The 24,245-nt window shown below is 40.7% G+C and overlaps 1 protein-coding gene across 3 annotated transcripts in view; it reads right to left on the bottom strand.

Moving 5' to 3' along the window:
• The window catches only part of Dhx32 (DEAH-box helicase 32 (putative)), a 56,789-nt gene that overhangs the window by 14,040 nt on the left and 18,504 nt on the right, over positions 1-24,245 (bottom strand). For all 3 annotated transcript variants that reach the window (XM_074078075.1, XM_074078074.1, XM_020179357.2), the window contains exons 2-7: positions 21,799-22,285; positions 14,506-14,699; positions 7,959-8,331; positions 3,574-3,819; positions 2,053-2,152; positions 1,804-1,962 (exon numbers count right to left, since the gene is read on the bottom strand). In XM_074078075.1, coding sequence (XP_073934176.1) covers positions 1,804-1,962; positions 2,053-2,152; positions 3,574-3,819; positions 7,959-8,331; positions 14,506-14,699; positions 21,799-22,080 — 1,354 coding nt within the window. In that variant the 5' untranslated portion in view covers positions 22,081-22,285. The remainder of the gene's footprint in view (positions 1-1,803; positions 1,963-2,052; positions 2,153-3,573; positions 3,820-7,958; positions 8,332-14,505; positions 14,700-21,798; positions 22,286-24,245) is intronic.

The raw sequence follows: 24,245 nt of genomic DNA, 5'->3' as shown, positions 1-24,245 counted from the left end.
AAAATGACCTACGTTCTCTCAAGTGCTTGAAAATGTTATTGCGGCCATTGGACAAATGATGGGAGAAAACATTGTAAACAGGCAGGAATTCCGCAGCTTCCATTTCAAGCCTGCCCTCTGCTAAGAAGGCCTTTGGCTGACTGTTCTCTCTTGTGTATTGGTCCAAATGATATGAACACCAGAGCACCTAGACCAACATGTCATTTACTGCTTCGGTACACATACTGGAAAATTTGAACCACGGGTCTAAAGTGTGGAAAACATTAAGGGAAGTTCTTTTATGTAAAGCACAAATTGAAAACTAAAATATCAACTGAAGGGCAGCCAATATGACAACCTAAACACCCACTTAGCTTTTCTGAAGTGAAGCTGCAGGTTAGAAAACAAAGCAACAAAGCAGCAGGTCCGGAGGAAGCAGGGTCATGCCGTGGGTGGTGTGAATCACTGCCGCCCAGTGCCCCTGGCCTTGGGCGAGGTCCCTGTGGCCTCAGGAGCAGAGTGACTGGGTGGAACTGAGGGGACTGTATTGGCGAACACTCCTGTGTCCTAGGCCCCTGGTGATCTGGCTTTGGGAGGAGTACCTGACTAGGAGCACCTGCTGGCTCTGGGATGGGGAAGGAAGAGTGGTCAGGAAACTTTCAGAAGGAAAGGTAGGATGATCAGAAAGGTGCTGTGGGAATGAGGGAGTGGGGTTCTGGTCTGCATTAAGCAGACATGGTAAGCAGAGTAGTTAGGATGACTCTGTAACCACTGTAAGAATTTGAAGTTCATCTCCATTTGAATGATTCACCTCATTTCTTTGTGACTGTTTCCTATAAAATGGAGCAAATAATAGCATCCACTTCACAGGGTTGTGGTAGGAAATGATTTACTGTGTCAATAAACACCACGTAAATGCAATCCTGAGAGGCCAGGCAGGTGTTTAAAGAGGGCAAGAGTCAGCAGAGTAAGGTTGCTTGCAAACTTTCCTCAGCAGCTGCTCATTGACATTCAAAACTGAACAGGCAACACTGCCCTGGACACTGTATTTACCTACCACACCACTACACAGCATAAGCACATCAGGAATGCAGAGGAGGTCACAAAGCCAGTTTCCTTCCTGAGTATGTGGCAGGCCTTTGCCTAGGCGTTTGCAGCTCTGCCACACAGGTAGTGGCTGCTTGTCCTGGGATTCCTTGGCCCTTCCCTCAGCACCTGGCGGTTCTGTACTGAGCAGCCAGTTGTTACAACAGCCAAGGTCTTAACAAGGCCTGTGACTTGGGAGAAAACCAGGGCTCTGCTAGGAGTACTCTTCTCAGTGTGCTCAGTACACCTCCAGGAAGAAGGTGCTCAGACTGTAATCATAAAGTCTCAGTGCTGACTTTAAAATCGTTACCTCCTTCACACCAAGTCTGACCTGAATTACAAAGGAGTGAAAATGAAGTGACTTTTCCCTGGGTGATAGTATGACTCGTAAGGAAGGATCATATGCCTCCCAACATCCCTTCAAGGAGCAACAAGCTGCTGGGAACACACCTTTCACCATCTGTTAGTCTCACCCTCACTCTCTAACACTCCACTCTCCCTCCCTATCTCTGCTGGCCTGGCCTGTACTCCTGACTCCAGTGTCCAAAGACAGACTTTTTCCAGGAAAGGGTATTCCCTAGGTTTTTGTTTTTTGTTTTTAAGTTATCTTCAGAGCACTGTTGCCTCTAATGGGAAAAAGGCTTCAGTACCAACCAAATCCCCATGCCTGCCTATACTTCCAGATGCCCCTCACTATTAAGAAGTAAGAAGGGAAGTCTAGGCCACAGCTCCACTGACCTGGTCTGTTAATGAAGTCGCAGTGGCCTAAGCCCGCGATGTCTACCCTCTTTAAGAAAAGCACCATGCTGGTTAGGTTGGCTTCCTGCATTTCTGCTGGTTTAAGTGGCCTCATGTCCTTGGAAGCAAATTCTTCAGTGTACAGACAGAAAAGTTTTCCTAAAAGAAATCAAGGAAGATGACTTTAATGTCACTGCGTTGCCTTCATATAGGAGTTCGGATCCTTTGGCTTTGTGTCTACAGTGTTACCTGAAGAAGAAGACCCAAGAAGCTGCTTCCGAATTTCAGCTTGACTTTGGCTGATGGGCTGCAGGACAAGGGAGTTGGCTCGGATTCTGGGGTTGTATACCTTTAACGGAGAGACAGCATTGTTAGTGTCCAGAAACTGGGCACGGTCACTCCCTGACCCTGAGGCAACTGTGCTGTGCAGCAAGTCACCTCAGGGATGCTCCTTTTCTTGGTCCAGTATTTAATATTGTTTCACAGGCCATGAGATGGAAACTGAAAGTGTTTTGACAAATGGACTTAAAGGCTGTCTGCTTTCATTGTGGCTTCCATGCTTTTGGGACCTTGGTATCATCTGTCCAGATACTAGAGTTGCTGCTTCTCAAAGCAGCACACTGGTGAATGGGAAAGACACACCTCTGCCCCAAGGGAAAAAGGTTTGCTTCTCAGCAGAGCTGTGCTGTCTTGTTTAGACTCACCATGGTCAGTGAGCATTCCTTAGTGGGCTCACCTATAGAACAGATATGGCACCTATTACGAGCACCACCTACAGTACTAACAGTGATTACTCCACATGGCTTAAGGAGTAAGTGATAGCCCTACATTCTAAGAATGGTGGACAAATTCAGTCAAGACCAACTCCAAATGGTTTGTAACAACTAGGACTCTTCTATCATGGTAAGAAAAGATGTTTAGTAAAAGGTGAAAGATTGATATAGTCTGAAGAGAAATCAGAGCATAAGATAGGACATGCAGGAAGCCCCCAGTCTCCTAGAAGCATAAAAGCTGTTCAACATCTAATAACAGAAATAAGCCGGCATTCTGTGGTTTCCTTTAAGTTCTTAAAAGCTAGGGTTTCTTTAGTCCTAGTGTCTTTAGAGTGTGATACACCTTATTTTCATTTTGAATTTTTTTTTTTTATTTAGAGGGAACCATAATATATTTTACTTAAAACTGTTTCATTTGCAATAATATATTTTCTAAAAAGTTCAGGATGAAAGTTTTATGTCAATTATAATACAGTGTTTGCTAAAATTAAGGTCACTATACTTGAAAGGGTACTACAAAAAATTACTCAATAGGTGTACACAGGAGAAAATTAGGAGTCAAATAATTTGCAATGCTAGTACCTTACCTAAAGGGGGGAAAAAAAAAAACAGTGGTGGTGTGTAGTTCAGTGATAGAGCATTTGGCTAACATGTGAGAAGCCCTGGGTTCAAGTCCCAACACCATCAAAAGAAAAAAAAAAGAGAAACAAAAGAAAGAAGGGAGGGAGGGAGAAACAGTCTAGGAGAACTACCACTTTATGCTAAAGTTTTCTTTCCTCAAAACCTTTTTTGGCACCTCAACTCATTTAATATTTCCAGACTCCCAGTATGCTAATGAAAATGCAGCCATGACTTCAGCTGCTGCTACAATCACTCTTTGCACATATGACCAAATTCACAGGAACCTGGATCATGGAGCTCATCCTCTTTCTGGTCAGTACAACGGCAGATCTTGGCGATGATTAGCAGACTGTCTAACCTCCTTGATTATAATTACCTTTCTTCTTTCCACACCCACATCAATAACAAATCTGACTGTGTTGTTCCAGATCAAAGACTCCCCAGAGCTAGTAGTCAACATCACTCTTCGTTGATAAACTTGGCTTCGTTTTTCTGTTTCATCAACTGGCTTGAACAGTGTGCACTTCTCTTTGGGATACAAAGGAACAATCACCAGTTCTCCAACATCTGGGTTTAGGTTAGAGCCTTCTTCACAGAAAATTTCATAGGCTTTTTCAATATCCTAAAGCAAAGAAAAAAAAAATCCATGAAAATAAAGTACAATACAAACAAGTTCACTACTTAAAAAATGTCAGAATTCAATAAAATTGTAAACAATACTACATAAATACATAGGGAAAGTAATACCTATATTGTTGCCTAAGTGTATCTTTAAAGAAAGAAAGATACAACTGGATGAAAAAATTTGTTTTGGAAAATTATAAATGATTTATAAACAATTTCATTGGTTTTCTTCTTGTGAAAAGTACTGTCTTTACCTTTAAGCCTCTACACTGCTATTTTTCCAGCTTGATGCAATTTCTCAAATCTATTAACAATGGCAGGTAAACAAAACTTATTCTCACATCAATGATGAGAATAATGCTAGCAAAACTAAGATTTACAAAATAGTCCCTAGATTTCCTGTAACGGCACAGGTACAAACATCATCAGGATATCCCCATCTGGATCACTCTCTAAGTCCTTTTGACTCAGGAGCACTTTAAAGAAGCAGAAATGAGCTAGGTACCACTGGCTCAAACCTTAAATCCTAGTTACCTGTGCGACTGAGATCAGGAGGATCTTGGCTCGAGGCCTGCCTAAACAAATAGTTTAAAAGACTCCATCGCTAAAATAACCAGAGCAAAATGGGCTGGAGGTGTGGCTCAAGTGGTTGAGTGTCAGCTTTGTGAGCACGCAGCCCTGAGTTCAAACCCCAGTCCCACCAAAAAAAAAAAAAAAAAGCAGAAATACCATAAAGTAAATAGGAAATTGTCCCTGCTATGGACAACTTTGCATGATTCAGCTCTTTAAAAAAAATCTGTTTAAATATACGTCCAATACTTTGGGGAAAATTTGCATAAAACTATATACAAGCAATTGGTTCAAAATGCTCAAAAGGTAAGGCATTTTCAGAAAGTGCTCTATTTCTCAAATCACTTGTTCTTTAGAACCTCATGTAAAACAGATGTTACTTAACCTCCCACCCCCCCCAAACAGAGATAACCTGGAGGTGGAAAAAGAGGTTCCATTCTAGTAGCCCGCTCATGAGCAATTTCCTATCAAAATAAAATTTACTCTTATTCTTAGAGTCTATTGAAAAATAATTATGGCAACTAAGTTTTTATTTGCCTCTAGTTGCTAAAATTAGTCATAGGTGGGTTTGAATACTGAATTTTGTTCCAAATGGGGGGAAATAAATCTTCACTAGGAAAAAAACAGAATGCAATAGAAATAGACATTGTATGTAGTGCAGATGCCTCAATCACAGCTAATTAGAGGGCTTTGAGGCCATCATTTTCAGAAACTGAAAAAAAATGCTTAAGTGTGCAAGTGATGCTTCCGATCTTCTGTTTATTCATTTCCTTAATTCTTATTCTAGGCATCCAGTGCACTACATTTACAGGACTTTTCTACAACTACCTGCCCTGCAATGGAGAACAGCAGCACCTACTGAAGGAACACAGCAGCAAACACCTAGCCCCAAATGCAAGAATACCTGCAACTACACAGAACACCTCCCAGGTGTTCTTTGTAAGAGCTTATTATTGCACAGTAATCTGGCTAGACCGTACCATCAATCTCAATTTATTATTTGAAAATTAACTTATTTCACTTTTTGCTTTCAGGATAAAGACAGCTAAGTGAAAAGGAACAGCACACTGGACATTCTGGGCTCTCCATCTCAGTTAAGTACCAAGCCACAGGGCAGCAGGTGAACTATGGGGATTAATTCACAGCAGGTGTGGAGCTAAGGAGCCACTGGAGAAAATGCAAAATGCATTACTGACTCACCAAAACCAAAATGTTTGTCAGTATTTCTGCAATTTGAAATGTATTTCTTAAAATAAAAAGTGACAATCTGTACATTTCTGTTAGAATGCCTAGGTTTGTTCTCATATGGTACTGACATGCTACAGAATTAATTAAGAAAAGCTTCAGAAATCAAATAGCTTGGGGGAAATAATGATCAACAGCTGTGAACAGGGATTGCCGCGCAAGACAAACCTACCCAAGACCCTAAGACAGGAATGCCTTAATGGTGATATGGATGACAGCAGCAAAAAGGAAAACCCAGCAGAACCCTGAATTGAGCAGCTTGCTAGTGGTAAATGGAGAAGGAGAACCAGCTAACACTTGTGGAATTTGGGCCCAAACCATGAGAAAAAACTGCTTTTCAAGGAAGGTCTGCAGGAGCCAGCAGAAAGAACCACAGTGTCTACCTTGCTGGTCCATACTGGGACAAAGCAGCTGCTGGACTTCTGGAGAGAAAGGAGCCCATCAGCAGAGAGCCCAGTGTAAGTGGGCACAGTGGCAGCACCTATCATCCTCCCAGGTCAGGGCTGCAAAATCCTACTGTAGCTTTCATAGCCAGGCCACTTTCTATATATTAAGACTGTGATATTGGTGGTTCTTAATAGGACATACCTTTCCAGCCTGACCAGGGGAGCTACATAGATACCTCTCTTAAGTCCTGCAGACTTTACAGTTCCCACTGCAGCCTTGGTGAAAATGTCTTCTAAAGTCTACTGGTTGAAAAGTCACTATGCAATTAATGCATAGCTTGTATTATAATTACAAGAATCAAATACTCTAAGATACCCTCACTCCAATTCTATTATGAGCTTCATTTCCCAAAAACCTATTCAGAAAATTTTTCTTTTTTTGGGACGAGGGTCTTGCTCTGTACCCCAAACTGAGCTGGAACTCACAATCCTCCAGCCTCAGCCTCTTGGTGCTGGAATAACAGGCATATGCCACTTAGACCAGCTGCATTTTAGAATTTTGTTTATTTCAACTTGAATGATGAAGATAGCTACTCATCCTATCAGTTTTAATTATACTTTTTTTTGGTAGAAATGTATGTCCTCTTTTTTCACCTGGCAGTTCTATTTCTCAAATGTTTTAGATTTCTAATTTTGCCATTCTTCCCTTCCTTAGGCTTCACTCAGTTATACAGAGAACATCTGACTGTTTTCATAAATTCTCTGCCTCCTTAATCATTTTTATTACTTTCCTGACTATCCTCAGGATTAAGGTGTAACAGAATAAATCACTACAATAGGTAGATGCAAAAAATGATAAATATGCTATAGTGTGCATTTGAGATTCTAAATTATTCTCTTTAAGGAATCAGATAAAGCTTAAGCCATAAGAAAACTGTCTAAGGGTTCCAAAGGAGTCTCAAGTCACCCTTTATGCTGAATAGAGGCACAGTAGATTCTTCTGAGCTAGTCCTGAAAGAGAATGCTTAAGCAGAGGCTCTGACTGGCAGCCAAGATACTCCTCTTTGTTTAGTGGGTGGCTCTGTTGGTATTAAACAACTTCCATTTTGGTTTCTGTTGAATCACTAGAAGCACTACAAATTTGGGTCATAGTCTAAAGACTAGTGCTTTTATAAGTGAGGAGACAGGAAGCAAAAAAAGAGCAGGCAGTTAGTGTCTAAGAAGAGAGGACTAATTCTGGTGACTCTGGAGGCTTTTAGATCCTATCCCAGAAGAAAGGCACAGAGTAACTGACATTAAAAATAATAATGATAACCCCACTGGCACCTTGACTGTATAAAAGCAGTAACAGAGGGAAAAGATGCTAAATTCCATATTTTCAAGTGTTCTTTTGAACAGAGATTTGTAAGAAATCCAAGTTAAGATTTTTCATTGATCTTTTAAGAAAAGGGCCTCAGTCCAGGAAGACAGTGACCTCTGGAGTGCTATAAATTATGTCTGCCTCAAACCCCATTCACTATTGCAGGGACATATGGGAAATCTTTTATTGCTTAACTCCATGCCAAGTGTTTAGTTATAGCTTGATCCAACAGGTGTGCCTAGCCATGAGCGAGGCAGCCAAGAGAGTGAGTGAGGACACCACACACAGGCCTAAGTTAAGCAGCTGCACACTGGGCAGTCACTGGCTCTGGAGATCATTTCTATGAACTCCTCAAGGAGCCTGCCTGCTGAGCCCCACTCTGTTTTCAGAACTGCAGTGATTTTAGCAACACTTCCTTGTTTATCTATGCACTTTTAAGTGTAAAAAGATGAGGTATGACGAGGCCAAATATTTAAACAGTGAATTAGCAAATGGAAACCACGTTAGTTATTAAAAGCTTCCTAAATGAAAAACCTTATTACAATACTCTGTTAGGTTAGAATATCACTTACTTACTTGTTCACAGGCCAGAAAGACTACAATGTCACCCTTCTCACCCGAGTGGTGAATTTCAAAGATAAGGCGTAAAATAGACTCAACAGAATCCTTTTGAGCCCCACTAAGGTACACAACCTCCACAGGGTGCTTATTTTTCACTTCTATGAGAGGCACGTTTCCATAATAAGAACTGAGTTTGCTGATCAGGAGCGGTGAGGAGTTAATTATGAGCTTCAGTTCTGGTCTTGCTAGCAAAACATCTTTAAGAAGTCCAAGTAACACATCTGTTGCAATGCTTCTTTCATGAATATCATCTAAGATGACGACCCCATAACTACCCAAAAAAGGATTGGACATCATTTCTCTTTGCAACATATCATCAGTACAGTACCTACAAAGAAGAAATATTAAAGTTAGAATATTCTTATGAAAGTCATGTAAAGAAGTTCCTAGCAGCAAAAATGCCTTTCTCTAAATCAGTGGCTCTAAATCCTTCTTGGAAGCCAGAATTCCTTTGAGTAGACAGAATCTACGGACCTACAATACAGAAAACACAGGTAAAATTTAAATTTACTGTCTGTATGTTCATGGGCTTCCGAGGGACCATGGCAGAACCCAGTACTGAACACTTGCATAAATGCTCATTATAAATAGAAATGAGAGCTGCCTTTCACATTTGCCCTGAGGTTTATAAACAAACAAACAAAGGATTATCATAAAACAGCCTTTTAGGGTAAGCATTTTCCCCTTTCATCAGTGGAAGAATTCTGAGCAATGACATACACTTTCCAAGGAAAGGACATAACAATGTTCGCTCTGGCTCAGGTTCATGGCCCGGCCACCTGCATGAGGTCTCTAGTACTGAGGGTTCATGGTTGGTGACCATATTACCAAGATGCCAGTGTCAACAAATCTGAAATGTTGCTCAAATAATAACCAAATAGAAATATCTAAAAACTAATCAATTTGGGGGTGGCATGCAAATTGGCCAGAAAACCTGAGGAAGGAGCAACAGGGATCATTAGTGATTTTAAAGAATTTTCTTCAATAGTTCTTGGCGTATTTTACAACTTATCATTACCACCGATTAGTCATTCAGTAACATACAAATATCCTTCTGATAGTAGTTATATACTTAACTATACTGTTGTTTAATAAACCAATTTTATAAATCTTCTACCCATTTAAGGTATTTACTATCATTTATTCTTGTACATAGCAGCAGCTAGAAGACTACAATCCTTGTGAGGACTGGCCTTAGCTGGCATTTGGAAGCTCAGATTTGGGGAGGGTTCCCACTCTTCCCAGAACTCATAGGAGTGGCTCGCTGTGCCCAAGCTGCACAAGCAATATAGCATGCACTGCACATGAGCTTTCCTCCTGGGAGTCTTGAATTTTGGAGCATACTTGGCAGAAGGTGCTTGTGTGACCAGCCCCTAGTCAAAACCCCTAGTCAAAACACTGAGGCTCTAATTAAGAGTTTTCCAGGCAGGGCACCATTTTGCATGTGTTGTCACAACTCACTGCTGGAGAAATTAAGCATGTTGTGTGTGACTCCACTAGGAGAGGACTCTGGAAAGCCAATCCACAATTACGCTTTGCTGGTTCTGCTTTGTATCCTTTCACTGTAACTATGAGTCCTCCTGGCAAATCATTAAACCTAGGGTGATCTTGAAAACCCTTACATAGTCCTCAATCTCCTTTTTCAAAGGAAGAAAAGAATAGAAGCAAGTATGTTTTTAGCTCCTATGGGTGTCGGGTGCACATCCTCATCCTTCTGAATACTCCCTGAAGGCTGACATTGCCACCTCATTATTTTAAAAAGAAGAAACTGAGGCTTAGAAAGGTTAAGTACCTCACCAAGGGCCACAAAGCCAGAGACAGAATCAAGATCTAAAACTGAGCATCCATCAACTCTGATGCCACTGTCAAATTAGGGATTGCTTCTTTGGCTTCCTCTGCTATTTGGGGTTAAGGTTTCTGCTCTTCATCTCTGTCACTGGATGGCATCAGAGCATTTGCTCTCTGCCCTTCTTGTCATACATAGTCTCATCCTCTTACCAAATGAGCAATGACAAATTGTGAATTCCCTTTTCTCAAACCTAAAAGAAAAGGAAATACCCTGACTACTAAATTACTGCATTTTATGCAAGATGAAATAAATAGATCCATCCAAAATCTAGCTTTCGGGTCATCTTTTGTTAAAGTTAATTAGTATGATATAAATCTACAAGTTATTATTGCCATATTTCACAATTAAATTTTTTCACCTATGCTATTGTTTTCATGTTAGAAAAATGAATTTTTTTTTTTAGCAAAACTCATCTGAACACTAATCTTACAGGAAGCAAAGTTCACCATAAAGTGGAGGCAGTACATGTGTTATATAAATATATCCAGGCTTAATTTAACAAAGAGAAGGTAGTGACTTATTTAAAACTCTGCTAGACTCAGCAGGCTCCATAGGCCTGGCCTTTCTTGATGATTATGTGACACTAAAGGAATCACAAGGGCTCATTCTAAACATACTACACAAATTTTCAGCTTTTCTTCTCTTTTCCCTTTTGCAGAAATGGGGATTGAAACCAGGGCCTCACGGTATGCAAGCATTGTCCACTTGAGCCTCGACCCCCAGTTCTGCCTTCAGTTTTTCCACACAACCCAGATCTACATTTTACGTTTATGTGGTATCATATGTATGCTGATTTAAAAGTACTGCTGGTGGCTAAGTGAAATATATATATATATATATATACACTCACTGCCAAGTCTTTAAGAAATGCAGTTTACACTTTAAATTCCTCTAAGACACAAAAAAGCCAATGATAAAATAAGTTATTTATAAGTTTATTAATATTATTTTGTGAAAATTTACACATTGTGCTTGACTTTATGGAAATTTAGAAAACTTTTCAGTTCTCTAAACTGAAAAGGTCAGTTTATAAAATCTTTGTCACTTCTATCTGGGTGCTGGTGGCTCATGCTATAATCCTAGCTACTCGGGAGGCAGGCAGAGATAAGGAGGATTGCAGTTTGAAGCCAGCCAGGGCAAATAGTTCAGGAGACCCTCTCAAAAATGCCCAACACAAAAAAAGAGCTGCAGAGTGACAGAATGACTCAAGTGTAGAGTGCCTGCAAAGAAAGTAAGAAGCCCCAAGTTCAAACCCCAGTACCCCCCCACAAAAAAACCAAAAACCAAAACAAAACTTTGCCAGTTCTACTAGATACCTTGACATGTAGTCCAAGATTATTTTTAACATATAATATTTCAGTATCTAGTATTTGAAAAAAGGCCAGAAAAAAACTTAAAGATAAACTAACTTGTTAGATACAGCAGCATTAAAAAAAAAAAAAGCAGTAGACATAAAGATAGTTTTTCAGTGGGGGAAGCTGGGGAGGGGGAGAGACAAGGTCTCACCGTATAGTGATCCTTGTGACCCTCCTTCCTCAGCCTCCCAAGTGCTGAGATTACAGGTATGTATCACATCAACACACCCAGATGAAGACAGCTTTACTATGTGCCTATATGCCCACCAGATGCCCTACAGATTAGATACTAAGGGATTAACAAAGAAAATGAAAAAGATATCAAATCAGAACACTGCCTTCCATAATTAGTAATCAACCTTAAATCCTCTGATTTAGGGGCTAGAGATGTAGCTCAGTGGTAGAGTGCCTGCCTAGCTTGTGTGAGGCCCTGGGTTCAATCCCCAGCACCATTAAAAAAAATCCTTTGATTTAAACAGCTATTCAATCTGAGCTTATTCAAAACTATAGCTAGCATTCTCTCTCTCTAAGAAAACAAATCTGGCTGTAATAATAATTATAAAGATATAATTACAAATTTGATTATAATTATAAAAATAGCTACCACCTATATCCACTATGCTTCAGTCCCATATAGTCACACATTTAGTCCTCACAACACCCCTCGGAGCAGGTGTATCAGCCATCAAGTTTCACGGGTGAGGAAAGGTGAGCAGAGAGGGCAGGTGACTTGTTCAAGGCCACAGGAAGTGGTGGAGATGCTCACTTTACAGCCATGTTGCTTCCTCTTCAGAGCACTGGATTCCAGGAGGAAAGTCAGGTACTATTTTTTTTAACCATAGGGAGGGTGCTTTTCAGTCATGTGGCCTCTTTCCTGTGACTCACACTCTGTTCACAATAATGCAGCAGAGTGTGTCTGCTGACTGTGCATTGGTTTCGGGAGAACATTGTGGTAGAAAAGAAAACCCAGCAACAGAGTTGTAAGGTGAAGATACAGAAACCGTGAGACAAGGCGGCAGCTTAGCAGTGACAGGGGAATAGAACCAGCAGTGGTCAGAGCAGGCCACCACTTTCCATCCTCACCAACTGTGCCCCACTGTACCTGAAAACCTCTGTCCCTAATTCAGAAAGGAATACTTTAATGTAAACGTACACTACTTCCTTTGCCTTTCAGAATTGAAGCTTGGGTTTTTCACCACACCACAAACCCATAAAAGTCAAGTCCAACAAGTGACAGAGTTGGAATTTCTCAGCCTACTTTCACAACAGTTATTTATCTCTGTGACTTTCTTAAAAAATACAGATACACACACATGCACACGAGTCCATTTAAGAAAAAATAGTTACTTTATTTTAAAGGTGATTATATTCAAGAGTCCTTTCTAAGGGTTCCCAAAGTTTAGATTGCATTAAAGATATAAAAACACATACATTAACTTCAGGACTTAATCAGAGCCCTCATTTAATTAAAACCATGACAATTTGAAAGGTCACTGTAAAAAATAAAAATTTAGAACCGAAGACAAGGTAAAGAATAAACTCAGGAATCGCTTGCCCCTCAGTGCCTCAGTTGTGTTCTGTCCAACAGTCCTGCGTTAGTCCGTGAGTTCCAAAGAGGCAGGGAGGTTTTTGCATTTCTTTTGTATTGCTCATGTGCCATTTACATACGAGGTAATTTACAAATGCTCCCTGCCTTGAGGACACATAGCTATATCACAAAGGTAACATATACTCAAGAAGTTCAAGTTAGAGTACTTTTGGTTTAAAGATCCCCTATGGCTTGGAAGATGATGTCTTCCATCTCTGAAGAAAAAACACTGCAGGGAAAATAGCTTGATTCAAACCAAGTGAGCTTTCTGAATGGCCTCAGAGCCGCACCCAAGTCTGCGGCAGTCAGCTGGGCCAGGCAATACTTCCTCCTTCCACTATCAAGCATACTGAGCAACCTCCATTGGACAAGCACACAAATGTTGGGGATATGGGTGTGCTGAAAGGCATCCCTGTGCTGTTACTCTGACACATGCCACATGAATGAGTTATGAATGTGCAGATATTCCAACCCTGAGATCAGTGAGTGCTCATCTCAGCAAGAAGCCCATGGGAGGTCATCTCTGGCTGCGAGCAGCTTCCACCACTTTCCTGAGGGGCCAGACAGACCCTATCTGTGTGTGTGAGGGCTACGATATAAAACCACTTGAGAAGCACTGGCCCAGAGCAGTGACTTTCCAATTTTCCTATTTCCTTTTTCCCTTTTTCTTTTCTTCTTTGTATCAAGTTCTTGGTAGCCCTTGTCCAAAAGAAGTCTCACAAGGAAGCTAAACATAAAAGAGATACAGCTTATAGTTGCCACAGAGAAGGCTCTTTGAAACTCACAGGACTGGGAAAACACAGATCAGAACTGTCATTGTGGAAGTTGACACCAAGCCCAGTAGAGGGTCTTGCTGCACACTAAGGGGAAGGCGGGGAGCCTTCCTGGTGCAGGTGATTCTCACACCAAGTCCTGAGTGACTAAGAGGAACTGCCTAAACCCAGAAAAGGTGTGGGCATTCTAAGTGCAGGGAACAGCAGGGATACAGGCACAGAGGTGTGTGGGCATTAGTGCACACACAGAGTCATAGGTGCCCCATGACTTGCACATGTAGACCCACCAGGAGGGAGAGCTCTGTAAGTACAAGCTGGAAGGTCTTTGGGGATCAGGCTAATTTGTGCCTGAGGATGATGGAGTCATGGAAGATGTTTAGATAAGTATCTCTGAGGAGGGTCAGGATGGAGACAGTGAGGATGATGGAGAGTCATGGAAGATGTTTAGATAAGTATCTCTGAGGAGGGTCAGGATGGAGACAGTGAGGATGATGGAGAGTCATGGAAGATGTTTAGATAAGTATCTCTGAGGAGGGTCAGGATGGAGACAGTGGATGATGGAGAGTCATGGAAGATGTTTAGATAAGTATCTCTGAGGAGGGTCAGGATGGAGACAGTGAGGATGATGGTGAGTCATGGAAGATGTTTAGATAAGTATCTCTGAGGAGGGTCAGGATGGAGACAGTGAGGATGATGGAGAGTCATGGAAGATGTTTAGATAAGTATCTCTGAGGAGGGTCAGGATGGAGACAGTGAGGATGATGGAGAGTCATGGAAGATGTTTAGATAAGTATCTCTGAGGAGGGTCAGGATGGAGACAGTGACAGCAGTTGTTAGAATACCATTGATGCTGCACATGTGAGAACAGTGCTCTTTTTAGGATTGCAGAACCCAACCCAAGAGTCATGGCGGAGAGATAAAGCCTCCCAAAACCAACCTCAGGATTGTTTCACTGGTGCAGCAGTTTTCAAAAGGGATCACGTAGCCAACTTCATGTCCTATGTTAACATCCATTTCGTCTGCTACCCTCAGGGCAAGCTGGACTGCAGTCTGCTTGTGGACCTGTGTGCATATCACGCCCCCATGTTGGTAGTGGATGGACAGGCAATATTCAGCACACCACTGAGGAACCTTTAATGGGGAAAAATGACACAGGATCAGCACCCACAATGAAAGATAAAAAGAAAAACAAAAACCAAGGGATAGCTTTTTCTTAGAGTAGGTTCATTTTATAAAAGACTATTTCTTCCACCAGTGACTCACCAGTGGACTGCATTAAATTTTATTTAGTGGAACTCTGAATAATCTGTATCATATCATGTACTGTTATTACTAGCAAATAAAGTTAAGAATATACAAGTGTTAGTAGAGAGCAGTAAAAATGAAAGTTTGAGTCACAGATGAAAAAAAGCAAATTAAAAAAGAGAACAATGAAAAAATGTTTTTAATTTATGCTGCTTGAAGGACTAACATACTCATGGATTTTTATTTTCTTTCTGGTAATAAGAAAGCCCAATGAAAAACATAACTTCTGTTATCAGTTATTATGTTTGAAACAGTGTAAATATTAAGTATCATTTAAATGAAAAAGTGACTCAAAATGAAAGCTTTTACATTTAAATGATCATAACAAATATCCAGATAAGCATACTTGATATTTATTTGGTAAAAGAAGCTAAAATATTCTGATAATTAATTATCTAAATATAATTAAAAATAAATCCAGTGAGGTAATCAATCAACTCATGGAACTGATTTGTAAAGATCAATTCCAAGCAAGGTTTTGCTTCAGAGCCATTTAATTTAAAAAATCATTTAAAAAAATGTTATGCCTCAGCTTATTTTTTTATCAAGTCCATTTGCATAAGAATTATCATAGTAGAGAGTACTAAATTCATTTGTCTACTACAATCTTAAGGCACTGTCAATAAATTGTGCTCTGTTGTGTGCATTTAAAAAAAATCCAAGAGTTTTAAAATAGATGTAATTAGATTTTTAATTATCTTGAGGTCTGATATTTACTAGACTCATCATGGAATTCTTAGATTTTTAATCCTCATTGTAATTTGAAAGTATTAGTAATTCTAAAATGAGTCCCTTCTGCAGCTGTAGATTTGCAATGATTAAAAGTGCAAATACATTTCCTTCATGTTAAGGTAGGTGTCAGCCTTGTCAACAGGTTGAAAATTATCAGTAATGATTTACCCAATGCTTACTTTGTTTTATGAAAGAAGAAAGTTTAAGATGCTGTACTCCAGAAATCCGAATCAAGACATGACCCAGGAAATAATAAAATACCCAGGAGACAGAAGTTAGGGTCATAATCCTGGCTTGTTACTGATTTGTTCCATGTAAATATCAATTTTCCTAGGCTTTGCTTTCCTAACATGGAAAACAAAATGGTGTCATTTCTCCAAGGCTCGCTGTCACCCTCTAGGCATTAGCTCCCTGTTAGACTTCCCCACCATGGCAGGTATCATTATGTCATGTCAGTTCCTAGAGCCACTACTCCTGCTTCCCCAATAGAATACAAGCTCTGAGAGCAAGGATCCATCTTTTTGGTTACCAAATTACCCCAGTGCTTGATAAATGTATGTTAACTGAACAAATTAATGTCTTATTCTTTCCAGAAATATTTTAAAATTCTGTGATTCTACAGAGTCTGAGTTATTTCACAATTACTGACCTGAGAATTCACAGGTCAGTAGAATTTTGTCTTCCTCATTCCCTAGCAAGAAATTTTTATTATTCTTGACAAATCCTTACTTTGTCAGCTGATTTCCTTCATGTCCAGGTTTCTAGCTAAGACCTCAGATAGCACTCACGTGCAAAGCTTCATTAAAAAACTGCGTTTGTGGGGGAGGGTGGGTATTGTGGGCTGGACTCAGAGTCTCGTGCTTGCTAGGCAGGTGCTCTACTACTTGAGCCATACCTCCAACCCTAAAATCACTTTCTGAATCTTTATGTCTCCCCTAGACTGGGAGTCTCATAAGCTGCATGTGTGTGGTTCACATTTGTCACCAATACTAAATAGAGGACAGGAACAATAGATATTGGGATGGGTGAATGACTAGATGAAGGACATCATAATAACCAAAAAGTAAGGAGAGAAAGGCTTGCGCTCAGGACCAAGCATGGGAGAGAAGTAATAAAACAAAGTCATTTACTGCAAAGGAAGAATATGCAGTACTCACTTACAGACTAATTATGCACAGGAAGAAAACAAATATTCCATGATTTCTAATTTAAAATACTGGGGGTAATGTGGTAATTAACAAGAACAGGAAATTAGAAAGTAAAACACAATGAATGAATGAAGCTCATAACAGCATTAAATTCTTTGGAGGGGACGGAGGGTTAGTAAGGAAGACGGTAAGCGTTAAGGCGACCTAAGCAATGATAAGAGGTGCAGCTATGCTGAGACTGAAAAGCTGGCCAGGAGCCTGAGAAGGAAGTTAGAGATAGAGGTAAGGAGAGCAATCTCAGAATCTTGGAGCTGAAAGGAATCTCAGGAAAGCCAAGCCCCTCATTTTATGCAAGAGGAAATAGAATAGTCCCTCTGTAGGTCAGATACTAACTATCCAGCGAAAGACTGAACACATATGTATTTTGCTCAATGTAGAGATGTTTACTTAGTAGCCACATTCACAGCTGAGCAGAAATCACAACTAATTACAGAGCCCACATAGTTGTGGCTCTGACTACATAACACACATCTACCCTTTCAGTGACAATTAGACATGGAGAATAACAGTGAGTGAAGCAAATGCAAACTGAAAAGGTTATATCTGAACAGAAAGGAAGAAACACAGAGCTATCTATCTGTCTGATGTATTAGGATTTCTACACTGTATGCCTCTGGATCACTCTAGGCCAGCTGAGGTGCACTGTGCAATTTGATTCCTTAGCAAACTATGAGTATTGGCTGAAGAAAGTTATGATTCAGCAAATTCTGGAAACATGGACATTTAATAATTTCAAGGGACACTAAGAGCACAGCTTTCTGAGGAACATTTGAATTCTCTGCTTTATAATAAATGCTGTACCTTCTGCGGGTGCTAGCACTCCTTGCCCTGATTCTGTAACTACTCACCTCGGGAGCTTTTTCATTGTCCCAAGAGTACCTTCCTCCTCTCACCACTAAATTACCTGTGAGTAAAGGTCTTACTTCCCTCTGTCAGGAAGTAATTTTCAAGGTGGGTAAGTTGCCTAGTGGGCACTGTGGGAACTGGAGTAGACAGCTGCAGCTTTCTGTGAATCATTCAACTCTTCTGTCTTCAGAGAAATTCAACTCTGGGTCACTGTGACTTAAATGGCACTGAGCACTTAGCAAATATTATCCAATATGGTGGAAAAAATAGGAAATATCTTCTTTAACATGTTTAAAAGTAAATTTATTTACAAAGCAACTTGCATGGGGGTTTTGGCAACAGAAAAACCTCCAAATTTATATATTGGGTCTAGAAACCCTCACTGACTGGAAATCGTTTTGAACCCACCTAACAATTTTTTCATACTTTTTCAATCCACATCTAAAAGCATTTTATGTACTGTGTGAAGTGTTAATGTGTGAAGGTCTAAACAGTGACTTGTGCCTTGCACTCTGCCCCACAGCAAGCCTTGGCCTGATTTTGGGCATGTAAGGCGAGTAGCCCATAGGACAGACACTGAGAAAGTGCCTCCGGCCTGTGCACCCAGCCTCTTATCTCCTGCCTGCCCAAAGGAATTCATAGGACTCACGCTGACCTGCTACTATGAGAACAGATCAGGGAAGAGGAGTCCTTTGGGTAGCCCAGACCTGATCCACATCAAGGCTCTGTTGATTTTAGTATGGACTGGAGCTCTACACCTTGGGCAAATTCAGAAAGTAGCAAAGCAGCTCCATTACTGACTCTGAGCAGTATGCAGAGAGGCTGAGCTACTGGATTCTGGGGAACCTGGGGTCCAGGGTCTTCAGATCGGCTGCAGAGAATTTGTTTGAGAATTCAAAGCCAGTTCCAGAGCAAAACTGAGAGTAGCAGCAGCTGCAGAAACATCATGTACAGCTTCATCACTGCCACATGGCATGAGGACATCCTCATGAGCAACACTGGTATACAACTTTTTGTTCTTCCCATCCATTGCTAAAGATTGTTTCCCTTCATCTCATGGCAATATGGCTAAATAAGAATAAATGAAGTGAGTATGAAAGTCCTCTGTAAGACAGAGCACTATTACATTCTGTTAAAACACATTCTGGTCCTAAAGGCTCCAACCCTTCCTTTAAATGTCATGAGGCCAGATTCCTCTTCTGCTTTCTTCTCTTAGTTCCCTTGGACTCCCAATCCCACAGCAAATGTCAAGGTCTTAACCGCACACTTGCATTTTAGTACCAGGATAACCACAAAATTTTTTAGTTGAAAGAAACCCTAAGGCCACCAATTAACCCAAGATATGAATCCCTTGAACAAGATTCCCGCAAAGTATTTATGCCTGAGACCACTCACAAGGCAGCCCATGTTGCCCAGCGTGAACCAGTACGTTAGTATACTTCACTGAGGAAGGGCCTTTCTGAATCAAATGTCACACACAACATTGGTAGAGTGTAGGAAGTGCAAGGCCCTGAGTTCAAAACTTAGTACTGACCCCCTCCAAAAAAATCCACCAGCCTCATAGACATGGCATGCCTCCTGATGGCATACACTGATAGTGAGATAGGATACCAAGCACTTCTGCAGTCTTCCTGCCATGAAGGCAGTCTGTGCCTAACTCTAAGGACACGTTGGATACAATCAAACTGGAGAATTTCTACAGAACAATGCATTTGTGCTCTGAAAATATCAAGGTCATGAAGGACAAGGAGAGACTGAGGACCTGGTTCAGATTAAAGGAGATTTTAAAATGGCAGCGAAATACAATGTAGTTTTGGATTGCATTTTGGACTAGAAAATATTTTTTTATAAAAGTCATGGAAAAGTAATTAAATGTAAATGACTACAAATTAGATAAAATGACTATTTTGATTATTGTATTGTTTTGGGGACTCTGGGTGAACAACATATGGAAAACCTCTATATTATTATTGTACCTTTTTTTTTAAGTCTCAAATGATCACAAAATAAAAACTTAGGGTTGAGAATGTAGCTCAGTGGTACAGTGCTTGCTTAGTATGTGCAAGGTCCTGGGTTTGATCCCCAGCATCTCAAAAACACACAAAAGAAATTCTGAAAAAAATAAAATCTTAAATTTTAAAAAACTTGCCATTTCCCACAGAAACTAGGAAAATTATATACATTTAGTTCTAATGATGAACTAAAATTAATCAAACAGTAACTCATCAGAACAAATAATAAATCATGATAAACCCTTGATATTGGCAGTAAAAAACTAGGTCAAACAAAAACGCCTATTATCCAGCTCTCCTCTCTTCAAATTATACCTAAAATAGCCAAGCTTTAGATTTAACAAGCTGGGAAGTGGTTATGTTAACAGTGCTGGTGCTGTCTGTGATCAGAAGGCTTCGAAATTCTTGTCCTGAAGGGAAGAACCCATGGCAGGACACGTGGGTTTACGTAAATGGAGTTTATTAAAAGTTAGGGAAGGGAAATACAAAGGGAGCATGGTGAGGCCCAGGTGGAAGCTGGAAGCCAAAAGAGGTGCTTTAAAAACCTACAATTACCTAAGGGAAGGGAAGAACCAGGTGATTCCCATCCAATAATCAATGAGTGGGGAGGAGCATGGGTGGTTCCCAGACAGGTGTGGGTGGTCTCGGCCATCCCTGGACAACCTGCATGTGAGTTCCAAACTTTCCCTACTTTAGCCTGCCTCAGTTATTATAGAAAGTATTCTTTTCACTCCAGTTCGGAAAACTACATGACATGAGACACACAAACTACCAGATCCTTCTGGACCACAGATTTATCTTCTGAAAATGACAGGATTCTGTCTGAGTATCTCTGTGGTCTATTCTAATTCTTACATGACAAGAGAATCTGCAACTTAAAAGGAAAGCAGCTCTCACGTGAGTCAAAATTTGAAATTTAAATACAACAAATTGGACAGTAAGCATTTGTTAACTATTTAGCTTTGGACTCAGGACACACCACCCATGACTGTGGGAGCAGAATCTGCCTGTGTAGCATACTGATTATTTTGAGAAAGGTATACACAAAAGTAGCTCCAAAAAGCTGTGTTTTGTAAGAGAAATTTAGGTCTATACAGGAAATCCCTATTTGCAAGGAAAGGGGATGAGGCAGTAGAGATGACTTTGGTCACCTTTATTGAAGGCCTCTCCTGGCTGTGTCATCCCCACCCCCTGGGACTTCCCCATCTTTCTCACTCTGTTTCAGAGAATGTGACACTTGAGCCTCCTGTTCAAATGGCTTTCTTCCAGATTAGAGGTTTGCTCATCTCTCTACATGCTAGAGGTATACATGTTCATTAACTTGTCTGTTTTTCTCCTTTTAGTCTGTCTGTTGCTACAGGGAACCCCAGTTTAGAACCAAGAAGACTCTAATTTTTTTCCCTTTTCTTTTTTGTTAAAAATAAAAAAAAAGATTTGGGGAGTGGGACACATTGGGCCGGGGCAGCTCCTGGGCTTTAAGCTCCCACATAGGCAAACCAAAGTCCAGAAACAGTCCCTGGAAACTGGAGACTTCACCAATTAGAATCACCACCCAGTCTCTAAGGATGGTCTATTCTAACCAATCACAGATACTTCATCTGACTTCCACATCAGCGTAGAAGAGTGCACTGCCTGCTGCTGAAGAGCACCCCCTTCTGCTCTAAGTGCTGCCCAAGCCATAAATCCTTTGCTCAAATAAAATCCTTAAAAATTTAATATTATTAACTTTTTCTTTTAACAACTCTAAAGTCTTTCCCTTATGTAGCCCCAGACCTGGGTGATACTTGGTCAGTTTTTTCTTACTGTAAGGAAAATAAGAATTTACTGTGCTTTTAAATTTTGGGGTTTAGCCAGCTTCACCAACAAGCACAGACACACTCTGTGACTATCTGACCTCCGGTCAGTAAACATGGAGATTGAGCCCCAAACTCCCAGTGGCCAAACATAATTTCTAAATAAGTATTAACTGTATGCAGTTGCCATTAATAAAACAAGTGACTTTATTCTGTTTCAATTGCTAGTACTCTTTTTTGCTTTAGATACTGTCATTAAATCAAAATGCTATGCTATGGCTTATAATTACTTAAGCAACGCATAAAGCAAGTGGTTTTTGTAGTGGTCACTCACCTGAGAGCTCTTGCCACATTTAGCATCTCCTGAAACGATCACAATTTGATTCTGCAGCAGATTCTCCATAAAGGAGTATTTTTCTTTCCATATTGGAAGATCTTCTCTTTCTTTCAAAAGTTTGTAATAACGTGATGAATATGGCAATCCATCAAAAGGGTTCAGTTCCAAATCCTCACAGGCCAGAACCCCTTCCTCATCCCCATCACTGGAATCCAAGGATTCAGGAAAATAGCGTTTTTCAGAGGAGGAGTTTGGACATTCTAGTTGTTCTTCTTCCATTTTGTCCCAACAGTGCACTTAGGCAGCTGACATCTCACCATCAAGTTTCTTCTACCAACAGCTCATTGCAAACAGGGCCTGACGCCTACTTACACACCTCTGGATTTCCTAAGACTCAGTTCAAGATTCAGCACACCTGCATCTGTCCCTCGTTGTGCTCACTTCAGCACTCGTCAGAGGGTTACATGACTGCCAATAAACCGCACTAGAAAACAAACACAAGGAAAAAAGAATATAAAGTCAGGCACATATATAAGAAGTTTAAAAGGAAAAGGAGAGGAATTCAAAGCAAATGTATGACTTTTTGAGTGTATATTAAGTGGCTTCTGTCTGTCTTTGTTGATTAAGTAACCAGGAATAACTTAGGCTAGCTCTTACAGGCTGGTTGGCTGTAACTTTCTCCTGGCCAGTTTGGAAAATGATTCCACACTGGGCCAGGCCCTCTAAGCCTGACCTCTACAACAGGCCTCCGCATCTGGGTCACTGTGAATGGAAAGCAGCAGGGGGAGGGGTGATTGTAATTGTGAGGCTAAATCAGTCACGTGGTCCCCTAATCCCATGACAAAAGAGATGGGACCCTATAAAAGGGATACTGTGAAGGCCTGGTAAGTGCTCCAGTAATGTGGGCTACAACAAAGTCTCTTGTTATCCAGAAGTTCTTCAGTTTGAAGGAAAGTATTTCAGAAACTTTCATTTTTACTTCTGTTTGTGCCAGTTTAGAAAGTCAAGTGAAGGAGGTGAATTTGTTTCTTTCCATCTGAGGTTATAGCTAGCTTTCGATAATAAAGTATTTTGTTTAATTAAATCGGAAGCCTCCAACATATTTCTTGAGATTCCTGGGCCCAACTTGTCAGATCCAAGTGTTAACAAAAGACAATTTTTAATTTAACTGAAGAAGAGAAACTACCTAAGGGAGGGGGGTGATTTTACACCAGGGACGAATTCCTGACAGTGAGCTAGGAGGTCTGTCCTCCTCTAATCACTAGCCATTAACAAAGAAAAAAGCCAATCAGTGCTGCTGGAGAAAGTCCCTTCCCACCTTAGCCAGGTGAAAATTAAGAGGACAGAAAACTTACCTCAAAAACAACAGCTCACACAAGCATGGTAGCTTCCATTGAAATTACTCTCCTCAGAGCCCTAATTCACCTTTGCTGGTGCTTTACATAGCCAGCGTCAGTGCACTCAGAGGGCTGGTCTCTCACCCGCCAGTAAGAGGACAATCTCTACACTAAACAAGGGAGGCTCCAAGGAGGCAGTCATACACTCAAGAGGCATTTGCTAAGTGCCTGCTGGGGTTTAAATTAATAAACTAGGTACTAGACACACACACACAAATGTATTATAATGGTGGAAGCAAGAGCAGTGTAGAATTTTTATAAATTTACACACAAGCTACAAGGAGGAGAAACTAATAGCCAGAGAGGGAGAGAGACTTTTTTGACTCTAGGCAGGGTTCTTAAAAATTCATTTTGAAAACCAGTTTCGAAATTAAAATGAAGGCTGGGCATGGTGGCTCACACCTGTGATCCCAACTACTTGGGAGGTAGAGATCAGGAGGATCACAGTTTAGGCTAGCCTGGGCAAAAAGTTAGCAAAACCCCATCTCAAAAACAAGACAGGTGTGGTGGTACATGACTGTGATCACGGCTACATGGGAGTCTGTAAATAGAAGGCCTGTGTGTCTGAGGCTAGACCTGGGCAAAACTAGGAGGTTCTACCTAAATAACCTAAATAGCTAAAGTAAAACAGGGCTGGGGGCATGGCTCAAATGGTAGATTGCCTGTCTAGCAAGCACAAAGCCCTGGGTTCAAACCTCAGTTATGCAAAAAATAAAAACCACAAAGGAATTGTAGCAGTCACATAACATAAATCAGTTCCATGACATCTTAGGAATGCAGAAGCCCTCATGACCTGGGAGAAGCCCGGTTTCCGGACCTCCGCTCAGCCGTTTTCTATCAATAAAGTTTCTTTCCTGCCTGTAACTCCAGTGCCTCTTATTCTCGAGAGTGTTCTGAGAGCAAGAACACTTTAGTGAGTTTGTGGATTCCCCCGTGACATCTCATGCACATGACAGAATCATAATGGTGTGTAACACAAATACAGTATTTACTTCCAAATCCTTCACTGTCCAGACTAGACTAGACACCTAGATAAGCTCCAGGAAA

The sequence above is a fragment of the Castor canadensis genome, chromosome 7 (genome assembly GCF_047511655.1).
Source record: "Castor canadensis chromosome 7, mCasCan1.hap1v2, whole genome shotgun sequence".
Lineage (NCBI taxonomy): Eukaryota > Metazoa > Chordata > Mammalia > Rodentia > Castoridae > Castor > Castor canadensis.
The sequence above is the reverse complement of the archived record's forward strand: the minus strand, read 5'-3'. Positions and strand labels throughout refer to the sequence as shown.